This window comes from Haliotis cracherodii, unplaced genomic scaffold (assembly GCF_022045235.1).
Source record: "Haliotis cracherodii isolate W230 unplaced genomic scaffold, xgHalCrac1.p SCAF_4, whole genome shotgun sequence".
Lineage (NCBI taxonomy): Eukaryota > Metazoa > Mollusca > Gastropoda > Lepetellida > Haliotidae > Haliotis > Haliotis cracherodii.
In genome coordinates, this window is record NW_027266297.1 from 70,912,641 (window position 1) to 70,936,339 (window position 23,699).

Consider the following 23,699-nt stretch of genomic DNA (forward strand, 5'->3'; position numbering starts at 1 on the left):
AAACTTGTATAGCTCGGGGTCTCTCTCTGTAGCAGGGCGATTGTGGATGTGGTTAAACTTGTATAGCTCGGGCTCGCTGTGTAGCAGGGCGATTGTGGATGTGGTTAAACTTGTATAGCTCGGTCTCGCTGTGTAGCAGGGCGATTGTGGATGTGGTTAAACTTGTATAGCTCGGTCTCTCTGTGTTGCAGGGCGAGTGTGTTTGTGGTTAAACTTGTATAGCTCGAGCTCTGTCTGTGTAGCAGGGCGATTGTGGATGTGGTTAAACTTGTATAGCTCGGGCTCTGTGTGTGTAGCAGGGCGATTGTGGATGTGGTTAAACTTGTATAGCTCTGGCTCTGTCTGTGTAGCAGGGCGATTGTGGATGTGGTTAAACATGTATAGCTCGGGCTCTGTCTGTGCAGCAGGGCGATTGTGGATGTGGTTAAACTTGTATAGCTCGGGCTCTGTCTGTGTTGCAGGGCGATTGTGGATGTGGTTAAACTTGTATACCTCGGGCTCTGTCTGTGTAGCAGGGCGATTGTGGATGTGGTTAAACTTGTATACCTCGGTCTCGCTGTGTAGCAGGGCGATTGTGGATGTGGTTAAACTTGTATACTTCGGGCTCTCTGTGTTGCAGGGCGAGTGTGTTTGTGGTTAAACTTGTATAGCTCGAGCTCTGTCTGTGTAGCAGGGCGATTGTGGATGTGGTTAAACTTGTATAGCACGGGCTCTGTCTGTGTAGCAGGGCGACTGTGGATGTGGTTAAACATGTATAGCTCTGGCTCTGTCTGTGTAGCAGGGCGATTGTGGATGTGGTTAAACATGTATAGCTCGGGCTCTGTCTGTGTAGCAGGGCGATTGTGGATGTGGTTAAACTTATATAGCTCGGGCTCTGTCTGTGCAGCAGGGCGATTGTGGATGTGGTTAAACTTGTATAGCTCGGGCTCTGTCTGTGTAGCAGGGCGATTGTGGATGTGGTTAAACTTGTATAGCTCGGGCTCTGTCTGTGTAGCAGGGCGACTGTGGATGTGGTTAAACATGTATAGCTCGGGCTCTGTCTGTGTAGCAGGGCGATTGTGGATGTGGTTAAACTTGTATAGCTCGGGGTCTCTCTCTGTAGCAGGGCGATTGTGGATGTGGTTAAACTTGTATAGCTCGGGCTCGCTGTGTAGCAGGGCGATTGTGGATGTGGTTAAACTTGTATAGCTCGGTCTCGCTGTGTAGCAGGGCGATTGTGGATGTGGTTAAACTTGTATAGCTCGGTCTCTCTGTGTTGCAGGGCGAGTGTGTTTGTGGTTAAACTTGTATAGCTCGAGCTCTGTCTGTGCAGCAGGGCGATTGTGGATGTGGTTAAACTTGTATAGCTCGGGCTCTCTGTGTGTAGCAGGGCGACTGTGGATGTGGTTAAACATGTATAGCTCGGGCTCTGCCTGTGTAGCAGGGCGATTGTGGATGTAGTTAAACATGTATAGCTCGGGCTCTGTCTGTGTAGCAGGGCGATTGTGGATGTGGTTAAACTTATATAGCTCGGGCTCTGTCTGTGCAGCAGGGCGATTCTGGACGTGGTTAAACATGTATAGCTCGGGCTCTGTCTGTGTAGCAGGGCGATTGTGGATGTGGTTAAACTTGTATAGCTCGGGCTCTGTCTGTGTAGCAGGGCGACTGTGGATGTGGTTAAACATGTATAGCTCGGGCTCTGTCTGTGCAGCAGGGCGATTGTGGATGTGGTTAAACTTGTATAGCTCGGGGTCTCTCTCTGTAGCAGGGCGATTGTGGATGTGGTTAAACTTGTATAGCTCGGGCTCGCTGTGTAGCAGGGCGATTGTGGATGTGGTTAAACTTGTATAGCTCGGTCTCGCTGTGTAGCAGGGCGATTGTGGATGTGGTTAAACTTGTATAGCTCGGTCTCTCTGTGTTGCAGGGCGAGTGTGTTTGTGGTTAAACTTGTATAGTTCGAGCTCTGTCTGTGCAGCAGGGCGATTGTGGATGTGGTTAAACATGTATAGCTCGGGCTCTGTCTGTGCAGCAGGGCGATTGTGAATGTGGTTAAACTTGTATAGCTCGGGCTCTGTCTGTGTTGCAGGGCGATTGTGGATGTGGTTAAACTTGTATACCTCGGGCTCTGTCTGTGTAGCAGGGCGATTGTGGATGTGGTTAAACTTGTATACCTCGGTCTCGCTGTGTAGCAGGGCGATTGTGGATGTGGTTAAACTTGTATAGCTCGGGCTCTCTGTGTTGCAGGGCGAGTGTGTTTGTGGTTAAACTTATATAGCTCGGGCTCTGTCTGTGCAGCAGGGCGATTCTGGACGTGGTTAAACATGTATAGCTCGGGCTCTGTCTGTGTAGCAGGGCGATTGTGGATGTGGTTAAACTGGTATAGCTCGGGCTCTCTCTGTGTAGCAGGGCGACTGTGGATGTGGTTAAACATGTATAGCTCGGGCTCTGTCTGTGTAGCAGGGCGATTGTGGATGTGGTTAAACTTGTATAGCTCGTTTTGTCTGTGCAGCAGGACGACTGTGGATGCGGTTAAACTTGTATAGCTCAGTCTGTCTGTGTAGCAGGGCGCTTGTGGATGTGGTTAAACATGTACGAGTAGATCGCTCTGTCTGTGTAGCAGGGCGATTGTGGATGTGGTTAAACATGTGTCACTTGAGATGTGACCTGGCTCCTCAAATAGTTGACAAATATACCTATAGTCCTAATTTGTATTCATTTGTTTTTGTAATTTAGGTCATAAATGAGTTTTTTAATTCTTATTAAGATCACCCTGTTGGCTAATTTTAATATATCCACGCTAAAGAATGATAACTGGGCAACCTAAAGCTGGCGACATGTAGTTTACTTCACTTGTTTTTAATGATACCATATCTTTACATGTTATCTGAATCCTAACGCTAACTATTGGCTGAGGATAGTTCTTGTTTGAATGGAGATAAAAACATTGGCACTTGACTTTCGGAACAATATGTCATTGCATTTCCTTCCAGAATAAACATGTCAATTCACTTTATGCAGCCTGCTGTTTATGTTTTGATGGCATCTGCAAGTCCAAATAACTATAGTTTTTTTGCTTCAGTACTACTCGCATTGTAAATTATTTGCGTCCAGTCACAATGCTTGTGCATATGGGATGTAATCTTTTACGTCCAGCAAAACCTTCTTCGTAAATTGTTCATGTAAGGGATAAAGATGACGACACTAAGAATCAAGAGCTACGCCCAGTTTAATTGTGGAACGCACCGAGACATACATTGTGTGTATCACAAGCTATTAAGTGAAGTATGTATGGTTTATGCATTTTATGTACACTCACAAAGAAATTAGGAATAAAACCAGTTTATGGTTTTACATCATCAAACCAACAGAGTTGTGTTTACATTAAGGCCCAGCTGAATTAGACGGAGACGGTGTGTGTTACCACCAACACATGCCGTTACTGCTGTTAAATACTCCACACAAAACGCATGTTGATATGAGTAGTTCAAAGCGGGTTCAGTTCTATCGCATGTCAAGCTCAGCAGTATCCAAGATCACAAGTTATTTGCCAACGTGCCCAAAAGATAAGTGACTCATCAAATGCGTTAATGAATGTTGGAAACTAAATAATGTAGGTGTTACTTGAATATGTGTATTGAACGATGTCTTAAATATGAACAGATTATGGAGTTTAATGAATGACCATATGAATGAGTTTAGTAAAATAAGTGTTACCTAGGAATTTAAATGGTCTATTATCTGTCGTTGCTTCATACATGATACAGCCTTTTCAGTCAATAAACATGTTTATTTCATGTTTATGTCACTCAGTTACGATTGAAATATCCACATAACGTCCACATTTCCAGGGCACAATACGAAATAAGCAGCGTCTTCTAGAGGCATCATCTACATGCTAGGACGTGGCGTCGTCTACTGTGACTTCAACAATGGCCATAGCACTACGTCAGAAATGGTATTAACATTACGTCAAAAATGGTGTCAGCATCACGCCAACAATAGTGTCAGCATTTCGTCAACAATGGTCTTAGCATTATGTCAACAATAGTGTCAGCATCACGCCAACAATGATGTTAGCATTGCTGCAACAATGGTCTTAGCATTATGTCAACAATGATGTTAGCATTGCTGCAACAATGGTCTTAGCATTATGTCAACAATGATGTTAGCATTGCTGCAACAATGGTCTTAGCATTACGTCAATTCAGAGAACATGGTATGACAGAGTGTTACATCCACATGTACTTTTATATAACGCGCTTATTGATAATGATATTTAAAATGTATCATTATAAATTCTCTCTTCCAGTGATGCACAAAAGGAAAAACTTTGGGCCTTTTCGATGGACAGAGCCAGATAATGTGAACCTTGTATGAAGGCACATTCACAGTGGTCATCACCGGTGTTGAAGTCATGCTGAAGAAGAATCATGTGTTATTCCTCACCGCTGTGTTTGTGGTGACTGGACTCCTTGTCTTCACTACCTGGGAACCTGAGCAGTTCATGGCCATCCTGCACTTTTCTCTTCTAAAAGGTTCACAGGCCGAATGCAAAAACGTTTTGAACGAAATGGTGCGAGGAACGTGGATAACGAGGAGCGTGACGTTTGAAGAAAGAGAGAAAGTTGAAAGATTCTTGATAACATCCAGAGGAAAATATTTTGTACCAACAACCTTGGCACGCCCTGATGGTGTTTGTGGAAATGCAACTTTTGACTTTCTGAAAGGCCTACAACACCAGGCTCTGTGGTTCCGACCCCTGTGTGATCCGTTTGGTCCAACGCCATGTTGCTATAACAACAAGTGCGTGTATAAGACAATGAAGGAATGTATGTGTGAGAACTGTTTCGACATGCGCAGACCTATAAATGCTGAACTTGCTGATTGGAAACCATCCAGCCCTAATTGTCAGATCTCAATGTTGAACAAAGACGAAGCGTGTGAACTAATTAAAGGGGCTACTATCTACTACATCGGGGACTCGTTCTTGAGGCAGATGTACACAGTTACCGTCCACATCCTCACTGGCAACTATAAGGACTCCACGCTAAAGTCTACAACACCAACAGGTTTGTTTGTTTGTTTGTTTATTTGTTTATTATTTCTGTACTCCGCACTATTCCAGCTATGTGACGGCAGTCTGTAAATAATCGAGTCTGGCCCAGGCAATCCAGAGATTGACATCATAAGCATCAATCTACGCAACTGCTTGATTTTTATCAACCAAGACAGCGAGCCTGACCACCCAATCAACTATATTGAATGTATCTTGTTTTCTTTCTGACCAAAATAAAAATGTCCCAAATGGTGTCATATCTTGTCAAACAAAATCAACTGTTCATTGGGACAACATTTGCTTTTTGGATGCATGTTTTTGATGCCATAACTTTTGGCCTTTGCTACAATTCCTTGAACTGGGTCTATGTTACTGCTGGTGGACAGAAGTCCCCGACTTTTATCTTAAGCTCAGTAGCATTTATGAATTATGCTGAGACATTAAAACTGCGCCTCTCACCTGCTCGCACCCGCACACGCGCGCGCGCGCGCACACACACACACACACACTCTCTCTCTCTCTCTCTCTCTCTCTCTCTCTCTCTCTCACACACACACACACACACACACATATATATATATATATACATGGGCAACATCTGACATAAAGTAGCTCAGAAGCCCTTTTATAACACTTTTGTACTGTTAGGACATTGTGGTGTCATTAGTGCACGGGGACATTGGTGCACTGGGACATTGGTACACTGAGGACATTTGTACACTGAGGACATTGGTACACTGAGGACATTGGTACACTGATGCCACTGATTAATTGAGGATATTGGTACACTGAGGACACTGGTATATTGAGGACACTGGTACACTGATGCCACTGGTACACTGAGGACACTAGTACACTGAGGACACTGGTATACTGAGGACACTGGTACACTGATGCCACTGATCAGTTGAGGATATTGGTACACTGAGGACACTGGTATACTGAAGACACTGGTACACTGATGCCACTGGTGCACTGAGGACACTGGTACACTGATGACACTGGTACATTGAGAACATTGGTATACTGAGGACACTGGTACACTGAGGACACTGGTATACCGAGGACACTGGTACACTGAGGACACTGGTATACTGAGGACACTGGTATACCGAGGACACTGGTACATTGAGGACATTGGTATACTGAGGACACTGGTACACTGAGGACACTGGTATTCTGAGGACACTGGTACACTGAGGACACTGGTACATGGAGTACATTGGTACACCGAGGACACTGGTACACTGAGAACATTGGTATACTGAGGACACTGGTACACTGAGGACACTGGTATACTGAGGACACTGGTACACTGAGGACACTGTTATACTGAGGACACTGGTACACTGAGGACACTGGTACACCGATGACACTGGTACATTGAGAACATTGGTACACCGAGGACACTGGTACACTGAGGACATAGGTACACCGAGGACACTGGTACACTGAGGACCCTGGTACACTGAGGTCATTGGTACACTGAGGACACTGGTACATTGAGAACATTGGTATACTGAGGACACTGGTACACTGAGAACATTGGTATACTGAGGACACTGGCACACTGAGGACACTGGTATACTGAGGACACTGTTACACTGAGGACACTGGTATACTGAGGACACTGGTACACTGAGGACACTGGTACACTGATGACACTGGTACATTGATGCCACTGGTACACTGAAGTCATTGGTACACTGAGGTCACTGGTACACCGAGGACATAGGTACACCGAGGACACTGGTACACTGGTACACTGAGGACATAGGTACACCGAGGACACTGGTACACTGAGGACTTAGGTACACCGAGGACATTGGTACTCTGGGACATTCGTACACTGGTGATGAAGCAGAAAAGAGAGTTCTGCATCACTTATAAATATATTTTTCCGGTGCGAGTCTTCTGACTGGCCAATGACAGTCACGTTTGTGATGACGTCACGCTTTAAATAGCTCGCCAGTTGTAAGGAGCAATATCTAACCTGACCCTCGATTTCATCTACGTTCAGTAAGCAATGTGGTCTTCATTATTTGAATTGTAATCAAACAATCAGTAAATCATATCCATTAGCCTTTCTTCGATCAAGTTTAAAACCACAGCAGAATGGAGAATAATGTGTGTGGTTACCACCTTTGTTTACCGGAGGTAAACGATAAACATATGTTATGATTGACTAATCAGGCACTGTTGGAAACTTTTGAATGGATCAGCTACACTAAGCCTAGTGTGAAGCGTGTTATATAAATACCCCTAGTAAAGAGAGTTGTTATGATTTATAGTTTCAGCATGCCTGGTGAAGGATGGGTGTGGTATTTATTTTAATCCAAAACACCCAGTCTCCTTTTTTGGACCCACTTAACTCTATATAATATTGTGAATAAGGAGGGAAAATTTGATATCGGATTATATCGCATAGTAAGTGAGTGAGTTGGGTTTAACGCCTTTTTCTACGGTATACCAGTTATATCACGGCGTTTCAGCTTAATGTGAGAGGAAAGCCCGAAGTGATGCAGGCCTCAGACGTTTACCACTTCGGTGAAACCCACGAGCACGGGTATGGCGCTGACAAACCTTGCAACATAATCGCGGCGAACCGGGATTCGAACCCACTATCATAGGTTTCTGGTGTGCCCAACTCTGCACAGCGAATCGCGACGCCTTAGACAACTGGGTCACCCGTGCCCCTTACGTCGCATTAAGAAGTGGCGTGCTTCCCAAGATGCCTTTTCTCTTCAGAAGCCTTTGAATGCTCGGTGAGATATAAACCTTGCAGACCTGTCCAACATAGCTTCGGACAATGACAATGTCAATCACTTGTTAATAGCATTCAATATTTTTCATGATAAATATAACAGGGATGAAAAATTCTCCCAAATTATTTTCTTTGTTTTTACTTTGTTTACCGTCTCTTCTTTGCATTTGATGCTGCCATTTACAGTACCGATGAGCAGCACCTCTGTACACACCAATTAGATGGTGGTAGTCACGTACCCGGACGAATGCCAATTTTATCTGACAGATATGACAAATATAAGCTATCTTAAAGGCATTATTTTCATTAGCTGTCAGTTGCATTGGTTGTACAATTTTAAGCCTTTTATCGAAATATACTCCCTCTTTTATCAAACACTCAATGAAATGTTCTATAACATCAGGCCCCCTGTGGACTGTAGCAGGTTTGGAGTAAGTGGGATCTGTACAAATCACTTTATTATATACTTTTCTCGTTCATGTATTTGAGGGTTACATCTTCTGACTTTACTGACAGTGTTTTCAAAATCCGATACTGTCACAAATGATTGAATGAGTATGGTTTTAATTTTGACACGTTTTTCTTGTTTTTGAAAGGGTGACAATGCGACAACGCAAAAATGTCCCTTCTAGGATTCCATAGTATTCCGTGCAACTAAATTTGACTTATGAGTGAGTGGGTATGGTTTGACGCCGTATCTGTGTAAAGGGTTCAATTGAATACATTGCATTCAATTCATGTTCTTACTCACCGGTGATGCTGTATTGTTAGAGGCAGCCGTGGCTGCTAACAGTTCAGTACGTTTTAGATTCATGTAAGGAAGTCGGAATGCCTGACGTATTTGCAATAGAATATGAACTCTCAACACAGTCTTTTGTGGAATACTGTAAGGGACATTTTCGCTATCTCGACCTTTGGAAACGAGCTAAATATGAGAATCCGAGATCACGAGAACGCGAGATTTGGCACTGACCAATCAGAAGACTCGCACTTGAAAAATGTATTCAACACCATCGTTTCTCCTTCATCACACTGGGCGTTGGTACACTTGGGACAGACACGCGCCAAGAAGTCAAACCAAACAATGTTACCAAGGTTATTGTGGTAACATATCCCTCCGCAAAGTTACCTCTGTCGGATACTTGGTTGTGTTTCATTTGGTTATAACAATAACTAATTTTTTAATGTGAAGTTTACAAGATATACGGCTTTTCGACTGGACGAGAGGTCGGTCACATGACGTTCTTCGCGTGACAGTATTCTTGAAATGGCGTAAACATTGACTACTTCCACATTCTTGGGGAAAACACTTGGAATTCCCTGGTACGAATTCATACAGAAGCGTTGTTTCTCATCATTTAGACCCTTTAATTTTGAATTTAGCATCTTAGCTTACTCTCGGATAAGTCAGAGAGTGTAGTTGCATGCCCGTTCAAGGATACCCTCGCTACAACCCGTCCCAGAGCAAAAAACACACACACACCAAAAAAATATTTTTTTTAAAATCCAAACTATTGTAGTGACAATCTACAGCAATCTATGAATTTACCTTAGTATCTATTTGACACATCTTTACAATCACCTTTCAATGATCGGCCAATTGATCAGTGATGACAAAGGCTTGAAATAGCAACAGGTTAATTAACAACTTCTGAAATATCTCCCGTCACGTTTATCGTGTCGGCCATTTTGACGTATTGTACTTGATGTAAATGTATTACGACGCTCTGTCATTGTAATTGACTTACTGACTTACTGTAAAAGATCTTCTCATCTAATGAGGATATTGTTTGGAATATATTTCTTGTAAACATACTGAAACATATGTTCCTCACTTTTGGGGAACTATTTTATTCCGGGATGGTCTATTAAAGCTAGTACCAAGTCAAGGCACCATGCGTGTATATGATCTGTTATTATATGTGTTTAAATTACGATTTGGGGCGTTAATAAAATACACTGACGCAAGTATATTCTATTCAAATCAATTGGATAATTGAATATGCTTTCTTTTACATATTCCATAACATCACTGCACAAAATTTGAACAGTTGCAGTAACACACTACGGTAATCGCATTAAACACCATTTTCAACTGTTACAGTATTTTAGTTATATCACGGTGTATCAGACTGATGTGGGATAAAAATCCGAAGTGGTTCAGGCCATCCAACGGGTTGTCGGGAAAAGGTGAGCGTATCCTGCCACACAAGTGGCACCCGTCACTAACACATGCAAGGACAAATCAATTGTTCACCTGAACAAAGCACGGAAACACACAATGATGCCCGTCCTCACTTTTACCGAGTATAAACAATATGTTCATTCACGTAATACATGTCATACATTTGACAAAATGTATTGACTCAGAGCATTATTGTTAATCACAGCGTATAGACTCGGCATGCAGATGAACTCATCACCCATCCCATTACTGACAATCCATCTCTAAGATCTATGAAATCAGAAGCTGCAACACTTTATCTTTTAATTGGCATGTCAGACTTCTATTTCATAACTCAGTTTTATTTGCATTGATCACTATGGAAGGGACATTGTCTCGTTGTCGCGTTGTCGCATTGACGCCCTTACAAAAACGAGCAAAACGTGTCAAAATTAACAAAAGCGCGACAATTGGACATTTGTCGCATTGTCGCGTGGTCGCATTGTCGCTCTTTGAATAATCCTTTTCTTTATTTTACAAAAGGGCGACGATGCCGTAACGCGACATTTTCAAGGTCAAACTATGTCTCGTCGCATTGTCGCCCCATCACAAATGTGTATAAAAGGCGTAAAGTTCAGTTAATATTACAGTTATGAAGCGGTAACCAAGTTACATCTGTCGTTGAAGTTCAACCTGATACATGTACGTCTTGAAATGAAAACACAAGTCCGTCCGCGAGTCAATAACGTTTTATTGTGAGCTCTTCTCTAAAAGTGCTTAGTGTTCAACTCCCAGTTCCAAACACGTAGTACCTCATCAACAATCCACATACCTCTAGTGCAGTGGTCTTCCGGATGATCTTACTCTTGTCCGTGTAAGACAACTGACGAGTGCACGCCTGACCTTAGACTAACATTTAGTCTCTGGAATCTTATATTACACAATATCCTTCTTGACTCTAAAAAAAATAAAAAATCCCTATGCTGATGTGGAATAGAGCTAGCTTGAGCTGGCTAGACTTGCTTTTGTATGCATTTCTAGATTATCTTTTTTTCATAAAATAAATATATTCCACGGTCATGGTGCAGGACTAGCCTGACCTGTGACCTCGTTACAACCCCCATGAGGTGTTTGCCGAAGGGAGAGGGGTAGTAAATGTGTGCTCCAACCCAGCGCAGAGCTCGCGACACACTGTATACTGCATGTTGTATGCGTGTGTGTATGTACATGTGTGTATGCGTTCGGCGGAATGCATGTCTGTGCGAGAATCTATGTTGTTGATAGACCTGTATGATTGTTCTCAAGCAGGTTTGGGTATAATTCATGTTTTAATTATATATTGAATGTGGGGACTGTTTGTCATTTGTTCTTTCTTAACTTATTGTTGTTCTGTGATATTTTAGATTATAGTGTCTCATAGGCCATATGGCCGGGTGCTTTTTATCATTCTATGAATGTACATTTTGTATTTTATCATATAATGTGCACGTGACACTTAAATAAACACATTCTCTCTCTGTATACAATATATTGCAGTTGATATACTGTATACTGCATGTGATACTTATTTGCGGAAATGTCACAACTTTCAAGATTCAAGATTTAATTTGCATTTATTTCTTATACAACAGACCGCCGTCATATATCACTGGAGTACTCCTGAGAGCAGCGTTAAAGCAATTTGTTTTCATAATGGGGCGCTGCAGCCATTTAAGATAGAACCGTATACATATGTAGTACCAATTCACTCACTCTGTTTCGAATATTCACCAGAAAATATATTATTAACCAGGTCTTTGGGAAGAGATATCAGATTTTTATAAGCAGTCACATAGGGATGATAAAGGACCCCTCGCTGATTAAGTTCTTGTTTACTTAAGAGCAGAGTTGGCCAAGTTAGATGATATAACCAAAATCCAGGAGCTCCGGCGGGGGGCAAACTGGTCTTGATAGTGTATGGTATGAGCTGTGACGTTGACCCAAGAGAATAATGTAAAATATGAGACCAACTCAAGTCTATAATGATTGGGAAAGTCTAGATTTCCACCGCTCTAGCCTGAAATTAAGAATTGTTCTGTGCTCCATTCTAATTGTATTATGTTCATTTTGTAGACATGGATGGACCAACCAGGAAAGAAATAGATGGAATATTAATATCACATGTTACCACTTATCCAGTTAAATTCATCACACAATAATATATTAGTATTTGATATTACGAAGGGCATTGTCATGTACACTGTAGTAATGTACATACTAGTCAACTTGATTATAATTTTTATTATAGTGTAGCGCGGCATCAACGATTACTATATCCTCACTTGTCATCGATGTTTGGACATCGAACAATGGACGACCATTCGAAATTCTTATAAATAGCTTCAATAGGGACAACGCCGGTGTCAGTAAAATTTTCGTAGTTTAAACTATGTATCTACAAAATATAATCTGAAGCAGCCAAGAACAATATTTTTTAATTAATGCATACTTTCATGGATAGAATTGAGGCAATCTAGGCTTGGACGACCATTCGAAATTCTTATAAATAGCTTCAATAGGGACAACGCCGGTGTCAGTAAAATTTTCGTAGTTTAAACTATGTATCTACAAAATATAATCTGAAGCAGCCAAGAACAATATTTTTTAATTAATGCATACTTTCATGGATAGAATTGAGGCAATCTAGGCTTGCCAAATCGTTCTAGACTTGAGCTGGATTCATTTTAAATTTATTCTCTATGGTCTGGGAGACGTACAAGGGCGCCAGTATCGCATGGAGAACTGGGACAGCCTGGGTTAGCGTAATCGGATATGTTGTGGAGTTTCGGTTTGGGGCTGTTTGCTGAATAGACCAAGGGCTCGCGAACAAGGGCACAATGTAGAGATTAAATCATTGTCACCTCTCTTTATATCAGATATGTTATTGTGATTTGAAATCTCTTTTGGAGAATTGCGAGTTATTGTATACTCTGTATTCTTTCGCATTGGGAGAATATATAATTATTTTCTATGTTGCTTTTTGAATTATCCACAAATAATGAGAACTACAATGTAAACCTCTCTCAGGAGATATACAATAATACTATGTGAAGGGCATATCTGAAAAATGGGACTTATCGACTAATCTTTCTTTCTTAAATACTACCCGTTACAAGCATTCTGATCATTATATTACACTTTGTACAGTTCAAAAGTCAAATAATGGCAAATTGTGTATCTTTCTACATTTTGAATTAATTATAATTTCTGCAATAAAACCTTAGCATCAGATAGTGATATAAACGAATATGATCTATACTGTGATCAATGAATTATCAATTTCGTATCATGAATTAAATAAACAGAAATATGATAGTAAAACAAACTATTTTAATCTGTTCGTGTGAGTAGGTAACGAGAGATCTAGGCAACTCACTAACGTAACCATTTGTGAAAAATGAAATATTCAAAGTTTAGGGGTTTGAACATGTACATTGAATGACAGGAAAGAAAGCAACGCAATAATTAAATTATGAATCAAATTATGTTATAAATATAACAAAATATATAGAAAATATAAGTTTACTTTCTCATTGTTGGAAGGTGTTTAATAATAGTTTTTGTTTGATTGTTTGTTGTTAAACGCCGCTCTCAGCAATATACCAGCTATATGACTGTGGTTCGTAAATAATCCAGTCTGGACCACACAATCTAGTTATTATCATCAAGAGCACCGATCCACGCCATTGGGATACGATGACGTGCATCAACAAAGTCAGCGAGCCTGACCACCCGATCATGTTATAGTCGCCTTCGTACAAGCATGGGTTGTTGAAGGCCTATTCTAACCCGGATCTTCACGGGTATTTTTTTTAATAATAAGGTACAATGAAATTCTGTATATGTCCATAATAGATGTGTATCAGAAGATGGATAATATGTCCATACACGCCAAGTAAATTGGTTAGACTGCATATGGTTCAATGATGAGTTCTTTCACAAGTCCATATTTCAAGACATGTATTTGATATTCATAATAACTCCACAAAAATTACACAATGGCGACAAAGCGGTACCAGCATCACAGATACCAATAATACATGAGATACATATAGTTACTTTAAAGTTAAAACATGTGTCTAGATAGAAGATTAGAAGGATTAAAATATACACTTCCGACATTTTTTGTATTTTGTTCTCGTTTGGAGAGAGAAGTTGTGACTGGTATCTGATGGGTGCAAACAGGTATTCCCTTCCGCCCAGGCCTTACGGCAATGCTATAGCCCAAAATGAAACAAACCTAGATGTTCAACAGATTCAGGCTGACATTTCGATCCCACTTGGGCTCCTTTTGAATTTAAATATAGTTTCTCGTTTTAATGAAATTGATATGTTTTCAAAGACTAAGCGTTAGTCTAGCCGTGAAGTACAACTATCCAAAATATCCCATGCATGTCTATATATCTTCAGACGGACTCTCCATGTTCCTGTCGATATGTGTCAAAAGACAAATGAATTAAATATTACAGCACTGGTGAATAGGTTATATGCGCATGTCAGCGTCGATCCTACAATATCCTTTTGTGCAAAATACATATATACTGATGAATTAACGTAGTAATACTACGCAAATATATGTCCAGATGTAAACATCAGTATCATCTCGTGATCTTTATTCCTGCTTTTAAGCTCTTTTTCTACAGGAGATTATGGGGTGTTATCTCACACCAGAAAACCTGGTCCAAATTCAAATCATAATTTCATGGTCCGTCTTGTATGTTTGAAACCAATATCGCAATATGGCTGAATATTGCTAAACGTGGTATTAACCCGATAACTCACATTAATATTCCATTTTCTTCATGCATGTTCTACAATCATCTACGAACACTATCTATAAGGAGGTATATCTATATCATCCAAATGTCCATACATATATGTGTATATATATATATATACATACATATATGTATATATATATATATATATATATATATATATATACATATATATATATATATATATATATATATATATATATATATATATATATATATATATATATGTATGTATAAAGCAAGTCGTCCTACACTCTTCCTTAAAAGATTAATGCTAACTCACTAAGCATTTCCTCTGTATGTATTTATATAATTACGTAAATATCGTTTTAATGTCAATGCTGATGCAGTGAACGTTACACAGACCTGATGCTAGAATAACATCTAATTTCTAAAATGAACATATTTTACAGAAAAAACGTAGTTGTTAAACAATAGTTATAAAATATAATTGAAAAATATTAAAGATGAGTGGTAACTATTTATGTCATTATTTCAAATTAGAATGATAGCACATCAGGAAAGCATGGTATTTTAATATATGTATCATGTTATCCCAATAGTCTTTTTTAAGTAAGAGCAGCATGTATATCGAGAGTATAGGTTTGGTGTGTGACTTATCACACAGTACTTTCAGAAAGTGTGCATATTCTGTTTATCGGCAATAAATAACATAAGACGAATAATACGGGTAAATACGATTTACTTCAGAACTAGTATAGATAACTTAAGGTTAGGGGAAAATGTATCAATGTAATTAACAGAACCTTTGACGGGTTTAAAGGATTTGGGTCCTGTCTTGGGCTTTGTGTTGGACGTGTAGACGGCATTTCCAGGTTTGACGTATCAATGACCAAAATGATGTCTGATGCATTTCTCTGCCTTTTCGGGTGAACAATTGGTTTGCCTTTGCATGTGTTTGTGGCGGGTGCCACTAGTGGATCGGAATGAGCTCGCGTTTTTGCGAGCATCCAGTGTCATCATTTATTATGGTGAATCATGAAGCTCCTGATGTTGTCGTAATCGTGCAGTTGGCGCTACTTTTGGCAAGGGTTTCTTATGGTAATGGAAATGCTTATGTCGCGTTTGTTGACTGATAAACATAAAAAGATATAATGTTAGTGTATATGGTCATGCAATTAAGAAACAAACGACGAGTGGGAGTTGTTTATTGTACGATAAACAACGACCACGACTCGTTTATTTCTATATGAGATATCAACATTACGCACAGCCTCTTTGAGGGTGTTAAATTAGGAAAAATTACACGCTTTAAAATATTTACCCGTACTTAAATAATGATGACTCCTTGAATAAAATCCGATAGCGGCCATGCAAGATAAATTCATTTTAGGGTTTGCGTTTGGTCTTTCTCGCATATTCTCCCAATTTTCTCGTCGAAAATCTGTTCTTTTTCTCCCAATACCCATTGTCATATCGCTCTCACTTTCGGATTCGATTGTTCGGGCACTGCGTTTATCTACCTTCTCCAGCAACATTTATTGGGAACAACTCACTCGACACATACCTCTCCAAAATAAGGTCAAATTTGCGACGTTTTCAAGTTGCGAGTGCATGTTCGAATCTCCATAAATGACGTCATGATAGAACAATGTTTTATCGTGAAACATCGACGTAGAATAGTGTCATGAAATATGATTATCCTTTGGTGTGCAATATTTCTGGTTGATAAATCTAACATATTCTTACTGTTAAGAATAGCGACATTATTATATCACTTATCAGGTCTCTGTAACATTTGCAAAATAATACAAATTTCAAAATACAATAGAACCTAAATGTAATGTTGTAATATCCTTAAGTTGCTGAGTGCGGCATTAAACAACAAACAAACAAAACATAATATCTTTAAGAATAATGTTAACAATTCCGATGCTAAAATCTCCATACCACTTTCTCTATGTTTGATATGAAAACATAATAACTTTTTTTTAATAATCTGAAGGAATAATAATGGCAATACTATCATAATTATCATCATTATTTATGTTACTTATCCTCAAGTGAAGTAGTCCTCCACACTATACATTCAGTGAAGAAGCCCATGAACATATTAACTATGTAACATACATTAATGGAAAATAGATGAACAGTTGAAGTTGCGTCTATCAGCCATCTATTCTATTCATGAAGAACATTTCACGTAGGACCAACAGAGAGAATTATGACTATCGACTTGCTTATTTTTTTTTTTTATTCATGCTAGCTTAAACGATCTATTGGTTTGATTTATTGTTATGGTATCCACAAAATAAGTAGGATCCGATGTTTTCCGTTTTTGATGAACCGAATTATATTTGCTGTTTACATATCAAAGTTTGCCAAATTATTACAAAATGACTGCCCACAGCAAGGCTACGTATTCCCAACATATTGTGCTAGGCACAGTATGACTGAGGGAGGGCGGTATTCCTCCTTGCGGGTCACCTGCTTGGCAATATGGGACAGGAAAACTGCAATTAGGTTGATGGTGCAGACAAATAAGAGAGATCGTTTTACAAATATGAAATCTCATTCAACAAAGGAAGAGGCGAAAGCTGAAACTTGGTGAGATTTACAGAACAAAGGCAGTTATATCTAGTTTCTTACTGATTCTCGAGGATACATTTAATAAAACAATGTGTGTGTGTGTGTGTGTGTGGGGTGGAAATTACATAAAACATTCATCTTGGGCGGGATGGTAGTTCGAGTTGGATAAGCATGTTAACTATGATCTTCTTAAGGTAGAGAAAGCCGCGTATGAATGTATTAATGAGATTTCTAGGAAAATGGGGCCTTTTCGTCCCCAGGAATACCCACAGTGGAGACTTCAATGGGGATAGGGTTTACACAATGTGCTGCCCGGTAGGTTGTTATTGTTATTGATTAACACGTAACATATTTTTAAAGACATAAAACAGTGACATAATAACTACATCTTTATGTGAGCATGAGCAGCTCTATGGGAATGAGATGAATAAGAGAGAGAGAGAGAGAGAGAGAGAGAGAGAGAGAGAGAGAGAGAGAGAGAGAGAGAGAGAGAGAGAGAGAGAGATTCTTTATTTCCTCCAGAAGTTAATCCGAAGATTATACATAATTAATCAAACGTATTCACACAAACTCATATTACCTGTACATATATACAATAAAAGACAGTAGCACCAGTGTCATGCCATTCACACAGTACAAAAGGTTAGATCAGATGACATAATCAAGGTAAGGCTTTAGTGTAAGTACATAAGCAGAAAATATCAATATAACAGATTCCCATGTAACTATATCAATACATTGTGAGAAGTGAGTATCAGCACCAAAGAAAAATGACAACATATCTTCTTCATCTTGTAATTCCAACTGGACATAGGTTTCAACATCAAGCAGATCAATAAAGGTTGAAAACAGTTCATTTCTTTCCTGGAGTAGAGCTTCACAATGTAATATGATGTGATTATCATAATCAAAGGCATGCTTGTTACACAATAAACAGTCCCTGGAAGTTTTGTTACGTGATGAAACTCTAACACAAAATGTTAAACTTGACCTCTGTTCTGGGTACTGATATGCTAGTTGCCATAATATATGGTGAGTAAGCTTTGTGTGTATTAGCATGAAGCGTGAAAGACCTGTATTGACAGAAACTTTTCTGCGCCACATATTTTCTTCATATTCACGAATGGTTTTATTAACCAGTTGCTTCCAGTTTCTCTTTGTAGGAAATACACCACAGCTTATATATGTACAAAGGTTGTTTCGTAGGTTATACTTGTTAAGAACTGATAATAAATCTCCACATATAGATTTAGGATTAGTTGGATTTGCAATGTATGCGCAAAAAAGATGTTTAACAAGACTGTTACAGGTTAAGTTACATAAGCGGCCAAGCAGCTGAAGTTTACAGTTATCGATATAGCCGATCATTGTCCACAGCCCAAGATTAGCAATAATGGATTCTGATGGAGATCTTTTATCAAGTCCTTGTATAGTTCGCGCGAAATAGCGTTGAGTATTTTCAATGACATTAATGTTTTGACCCTTAATATCAAAGAGCAGTTCGCAGCCGTAAAAACTTGTTTTTAATATCATTCTTAACCAGATTTTTACACTGGTAGCTGGATGTAGCTCAGAACTGTTGAGTCCCACAGATTTTAACGAATTAATACTTTGTCTTGCTTTTTGGCAACATTTTTCAATACTTGATTTACATGACAGGTTATGCGTTAGTAGTATGCCACCATACATGACAGAGTCAGATGTTGTTATTTTTATATCACCAAGTTTGCAATTAATATCTAACCCCTTTTGTTTTGTCTTAGAGAAGACAACAACATTACTTTTTGAAGGGTTATACGTTAGTCGCCACTTTGAGGCATATGAATGTACTGTATCAAGTGCGTTTTGAAGCCCTCGTGGTGATGTGCTCACAAGAGTTGTGTCGTCTGCAAGCAAAACAGTTGGAATATCTAGACCAAATACACAAATACCACTATTTGCTTGTCTAAGGGCTGTTATAAGGTCATTAATGAAGACTAAGAAGAACCAAGCAGAGAGAACTCTTCCTTGTCCGACACCTTGTCTTACATGGTATATATCTGACTGTTCACCCTGATAAGTAACAACAGCATGGCTATTTGTATAGCTATGGTGTAATAACTTCCATGTATTTCCTCTGATACCCATTTGGTGTAATTTATAAAAAAGGCCGTCCTGCCATATTCTGTCGAAAGCCTTTTCATTGTCTAAGAAAGCAGCATATACTGTAGAATCTCGCTGTAAGTAAAATTGAATACTTTCAATAAGGGTGAAAACGGACATTATTGCCCCATGTTCTTTCCTAAAGCCGAACTGGAGCATGTCGGGGAAATCAGGATTTGACTTTATCATTTTTAGTTCAATGCGCTTAACAATAAGTTTTTCAAACAGCTTTCCAATGCATGAAGTTAAGGTTATACCTCTATAGTTTCGGGGATCCGATTTGTCATTCTTACCCTTGTATATAGGAATGACCATTCCTAGTCTATAATTAAAAGCATTAAACAGGGCACACAGATATCTTATCAAAGATTCACCCCCGTGAATTATATGCTCGTTTGTAACTTTATCAGGCCCAGGGGACTTGTTTCTACTCAGTGTTTTAACAGTTTCATTTACTTCTACAGTGGAAAATTGTCTTTCTAGTTCCTCATCATGTGCCCCTATCTCTTCGTGAATATTTAGGTTATTTAGGTCCGTTGTTTGTTTGTTTGTTTGTTTGTTTGTGTGTGTGTGTGTGTGTGTGTGTGTGTGTGTGTGTGTGTGTGTGCGTGCGTGTGTGTGTGTGTGTGTGTGTGTGCGTGAGTGCGTGTGTGTGTGCGACCGTGCGTGCGTGCGTGCGTGTGGGGTGTGGGGTGAGAGTGGGGGGATAGATGATACATTTAGCAACAAGTTTGGTCATCTTGAGCGGGACGGTATTCGCAGATGGATTAGCATATGAACTATTATTCTCTTTAGGTAGAAAATGAGGACCCACGATGTTCGACCTGGTAGAAGTGTGTAATCAAAGTGTGTAATTTGACTGACTGTGGCGTCAAAACAAACTCATTCATTTACTTGAAGTGAATGTTTATCTTAATTGTTATGGATACAAAGTTATTAAAGGGAAGAGCAAAACTGATGAAAGTTACCAGTAAACGTGTTTAAGTGTTATATGGTCATTGCAATAATAATGAGTTTTTGTCTTTAGTATTAACATTCAAATACGTTATATCTGTATTATCGATATTGTCTACGTTCCACCGGTGAGTAAGCGTTTGCCGTTCTATCTCGTAGTATAATTGTATTCCTGAAGACATCACGATACAGTTTTTACGATGCATCACGTCTGCACTAGCGCTTGATAACAGCCTTGTGTTTGGGTGTTTCAGTGGTTTAAATCGCTGCTCTTGATATTGTTGATTAAACTTTGATACTATGAACAATATAATGTTATGTGGGAGGATGACTTTAGAACGGTAACATACTAATAGTATATAGGATGACATAAATAGAACAATGAGTAGTTCGTCCAGATTAGTGTATAGCCAACATTTAATAATTAAAATAATTATTCCACTCCACTTTTAAGTCTTGTTTCCTGACTTAAAAGTAAATGCAAGAACACAATCGACCGGAATACAATGTATAATTCTGGTCAACTTCAATATGACTATATGGCATACAAAAAGCTTTCGGGTCCCGTTTAGATCGGGTGGGGTGACAGCCTAGATAGCCATAGAATAGTTTCATCTCGGAATCTCCCATATCACTGGGGCTCCTCTTTAATTTAAATGGAGTTACTTGTTACAATTCCGAACTTTCACGAGACTGTCTTTATGAATCATTGTCAAATAGTGGTGACATTAAATCTAGGAAACAATACGCGAAATCGCGCATGCACAGAACGGAAGGTTTGGACAGGGCATTAAGCAATCCGCATGCTCAGAACGATTGATTTCAGTACTTCCGTAAACGCTTCGAGTGCAGCGTCAAACGCGGGCCTGTAATCTAACACAAGAGAACTGACCAATGAAATCTGAGAAGTATAAATACCGGTAGACGCTGTTGCTTGATTGACAATGTCAATCAAGAAAGGGAGGAGCTTGACGGTATCGTTCTCTCCAAGCAAATTCCGATGTCAAATAACGACGTTATTTGGACGGAAAACGATGGTTTGAAAACGTCCAATGACCATAAACGGAAAAAAGACGTTTTTGAGTTTGCAGTGTCTGTTTGTGGTCATAGTGTGCTGTGTGTTTCCCCACTTCTGTTTGTGGTTATAGTGTGCTGTGTGTTTCCCCACTTCTGTTTGTGGTTATAGTGTGCTGTGTGTTTCTCCACTGCTGTGTGTGGTTATAGTGTGCTGTGTGTTTCTCCACTGCTGTTTGTGGTTATAGTGTGCTGTGTGTTTCTCCACTTCTGTTTGTGGTTATAGTGTGCTGTGTTTCCCACTGCTGTTTGTGGTTATAGTGTGCTGTGTGTTTCCCACTGCTGTTTGTGGTTATATTGTGCTGTGGGTTTCTCCACTGCTGTATGTGGTTATAGTGTGCTGTGTGTTTCTCCACTGCTGTATGTGGTTATAGTGTGCTGTGTGTTTCCCACTTCTGTATGTGGTTATAGTGTGCTGTGGGTTTCTCCACTGCTGTATGTGGTTATAGTGTGCTGTGTGTTTCCCACTTCTGTATGTGGTTATACTGTGCTGTGTGTTTCCCACTGCTGTACGTGGTTATAGTGTGCTGTGTGTTTCCCCACTCCTGTATGTGATTATAGTGTGCTGTGGGTTTCCCCACTCCTGTATGTGATTATAGTGTGCTGTGGGTTTCTCCACTGCTGTATGTGATTATAGTGTGCTGTGTGTTTCCCACTGCTGTTTGTGGTTATAGTGTGCTGTGTGTTTCTCCACTGCTGTATGGGGTTATAGTGTGCTATGTGTTTCCCCACTCCTGTTTGTGATTATAGTGCGCTGTGTCCTCTACTGCTGTTTGTGACTATAGTGTGCTGTGTTTCCCCACTGCTGTTTGTGATTACAGTGTGCTGTGTGTTTCACCACTGCTGTTTGTGATTATAGTGTGCTGTGTTTCCCCACTGTTGTTTGTGACTATAGTGTGCTGTATGTTTCCCACTGCTGTTTGTGATTATAGTGTGCTGTATGTTTCCCACTGCTGTTTGTGATTATAGTGTGCTGTGTGTTTCCCCACTGCTGTTTGTGATTATAGTGTGCTGTGTTTCCCACTGCTGTTTGTGATTATAGTGTCCTGTGTTTCCCCACTGCTGTTTGTGAATATAGTGTGCTGTATGTTTCCAGGGTGGCGGGAGTACTGTTCAGGGTGGATGCAGCTACTGTGCGACTACTACTTAAACTACGCCGCTCCCGTGTGTGGCGGCCAGACCAACGTCATCCATGTTCAACTCACCACACACAATCAAGGCCCAAGATTACTCAGCTTACTGAAAAGTAAAAAGAACCAGAAGTCTATTTTCTTTGTGGGCATTGGTATCCACGGGACCTATAATGAACAGCTGGTCTGGAAGAACTTTCTTTCTGCATCAATCAACCTTCTACACGAATACGCAAAAAATAAGACAGTATGGCCGAAACTGGTGTGGGTGTCCCCCCACGCTCCCGGAATACTGAAAACCCCACGGGTTCCAGGCCAGAGTTACAGCAGCGTTGTCAGATATAACACCTTCATCAACAGCCATGTCAGAGCAGCTGGGATACCAATACTGGACACCTTCAACATGACAGACGGCATCATGAGCTACGATGGGGCACACTACGGGTTCGGAATTAACATGATCAAATCTCAGATTGTGTTTAACTACCTTACACATCTGCGGGCACATGGCATATGGTGACTCAGCATAAGAAAGTGTGAGTGTGTGCCGCATGTGGCATGTGATGCAAATTTAAGCAATAGTTGTACATTGAGGGATTGGGTGGGTGAGTTAGAATGTCCTATTTTATTTTTTTATTTTATATACTTATATCTTTTCATTTGTTTGTACCAACTATAATAATAGACCTTTTATAATTTTAATGTAATTGGGCATCTAAAATTAAGCTGTATTTGTATAGGTTTGGTTTTGTGTATATTTGGAGGAGTCAGGGTGCCGATTTGTCTAAACTGTTTATATCTGAATATGTAACACGTTTGGAATCGGCTTATGAACAGGACTAGCACGCTCAGCCAATGTTGGAAGCTCAAAGATTCAACATTATGCTCTTTTTAAATGTACCTCCACTGTGATATTATCTATCAGTTGCCAATTTTGATAAAATTGGATCGACAATGGCTAGATTCCGCTGTAACTCACATGCTTTACCCGAGTGAGTAAGTTAATATCTAACGTCAAATCGGCAGTATTTCAGCCATGTAGTGGCGAGCGTGCTTTACCGGTATATAC

The 23,699-nt window shown here is 39.9% G+C and overlaps 1 protein-coding gene across 1 annotated transcript; it reads left to right on the forward strand.

Moving 5' to 3' along the window:
- Positions 1 to 4,393: 4,393 nt before the first annotated feature.
- On the forward strand, positions 4,394 to 23,150 carry LOC139478198 (uncharacterized). The gene is made up of 2 exons (XM_071260573.1): positions 4,394 to 5,048; positions 22,597 to 23,150. The coding sequence occupies exons 1-2, from the start codon at positions 4,394 to 4,396 to the stop codon at positions 23,148 to 23,150; spliced, it is 1,209 nt and encodes a 402-aa protein (XP_071116674.1).
- Positions 23,151 to 23,699: the final 549 nt, after the last annotated feature.

Coding starts and splice junctions, on each gene's coding strand:
- LOC139478198 (XM_071260573.1), top strand. CDS start 4,394: ATGCTGAAGAAGAATCATGTGTTATTCCTCACCGCTGTGTTTGTGGTG. Junction 5,049..22,596: donor AAAGTCTACAACACCAACAG/GTTTGTTTGTTT, acceptor GTATGTTTCCAG/GGTGGCGGGAGTACTGTTCA.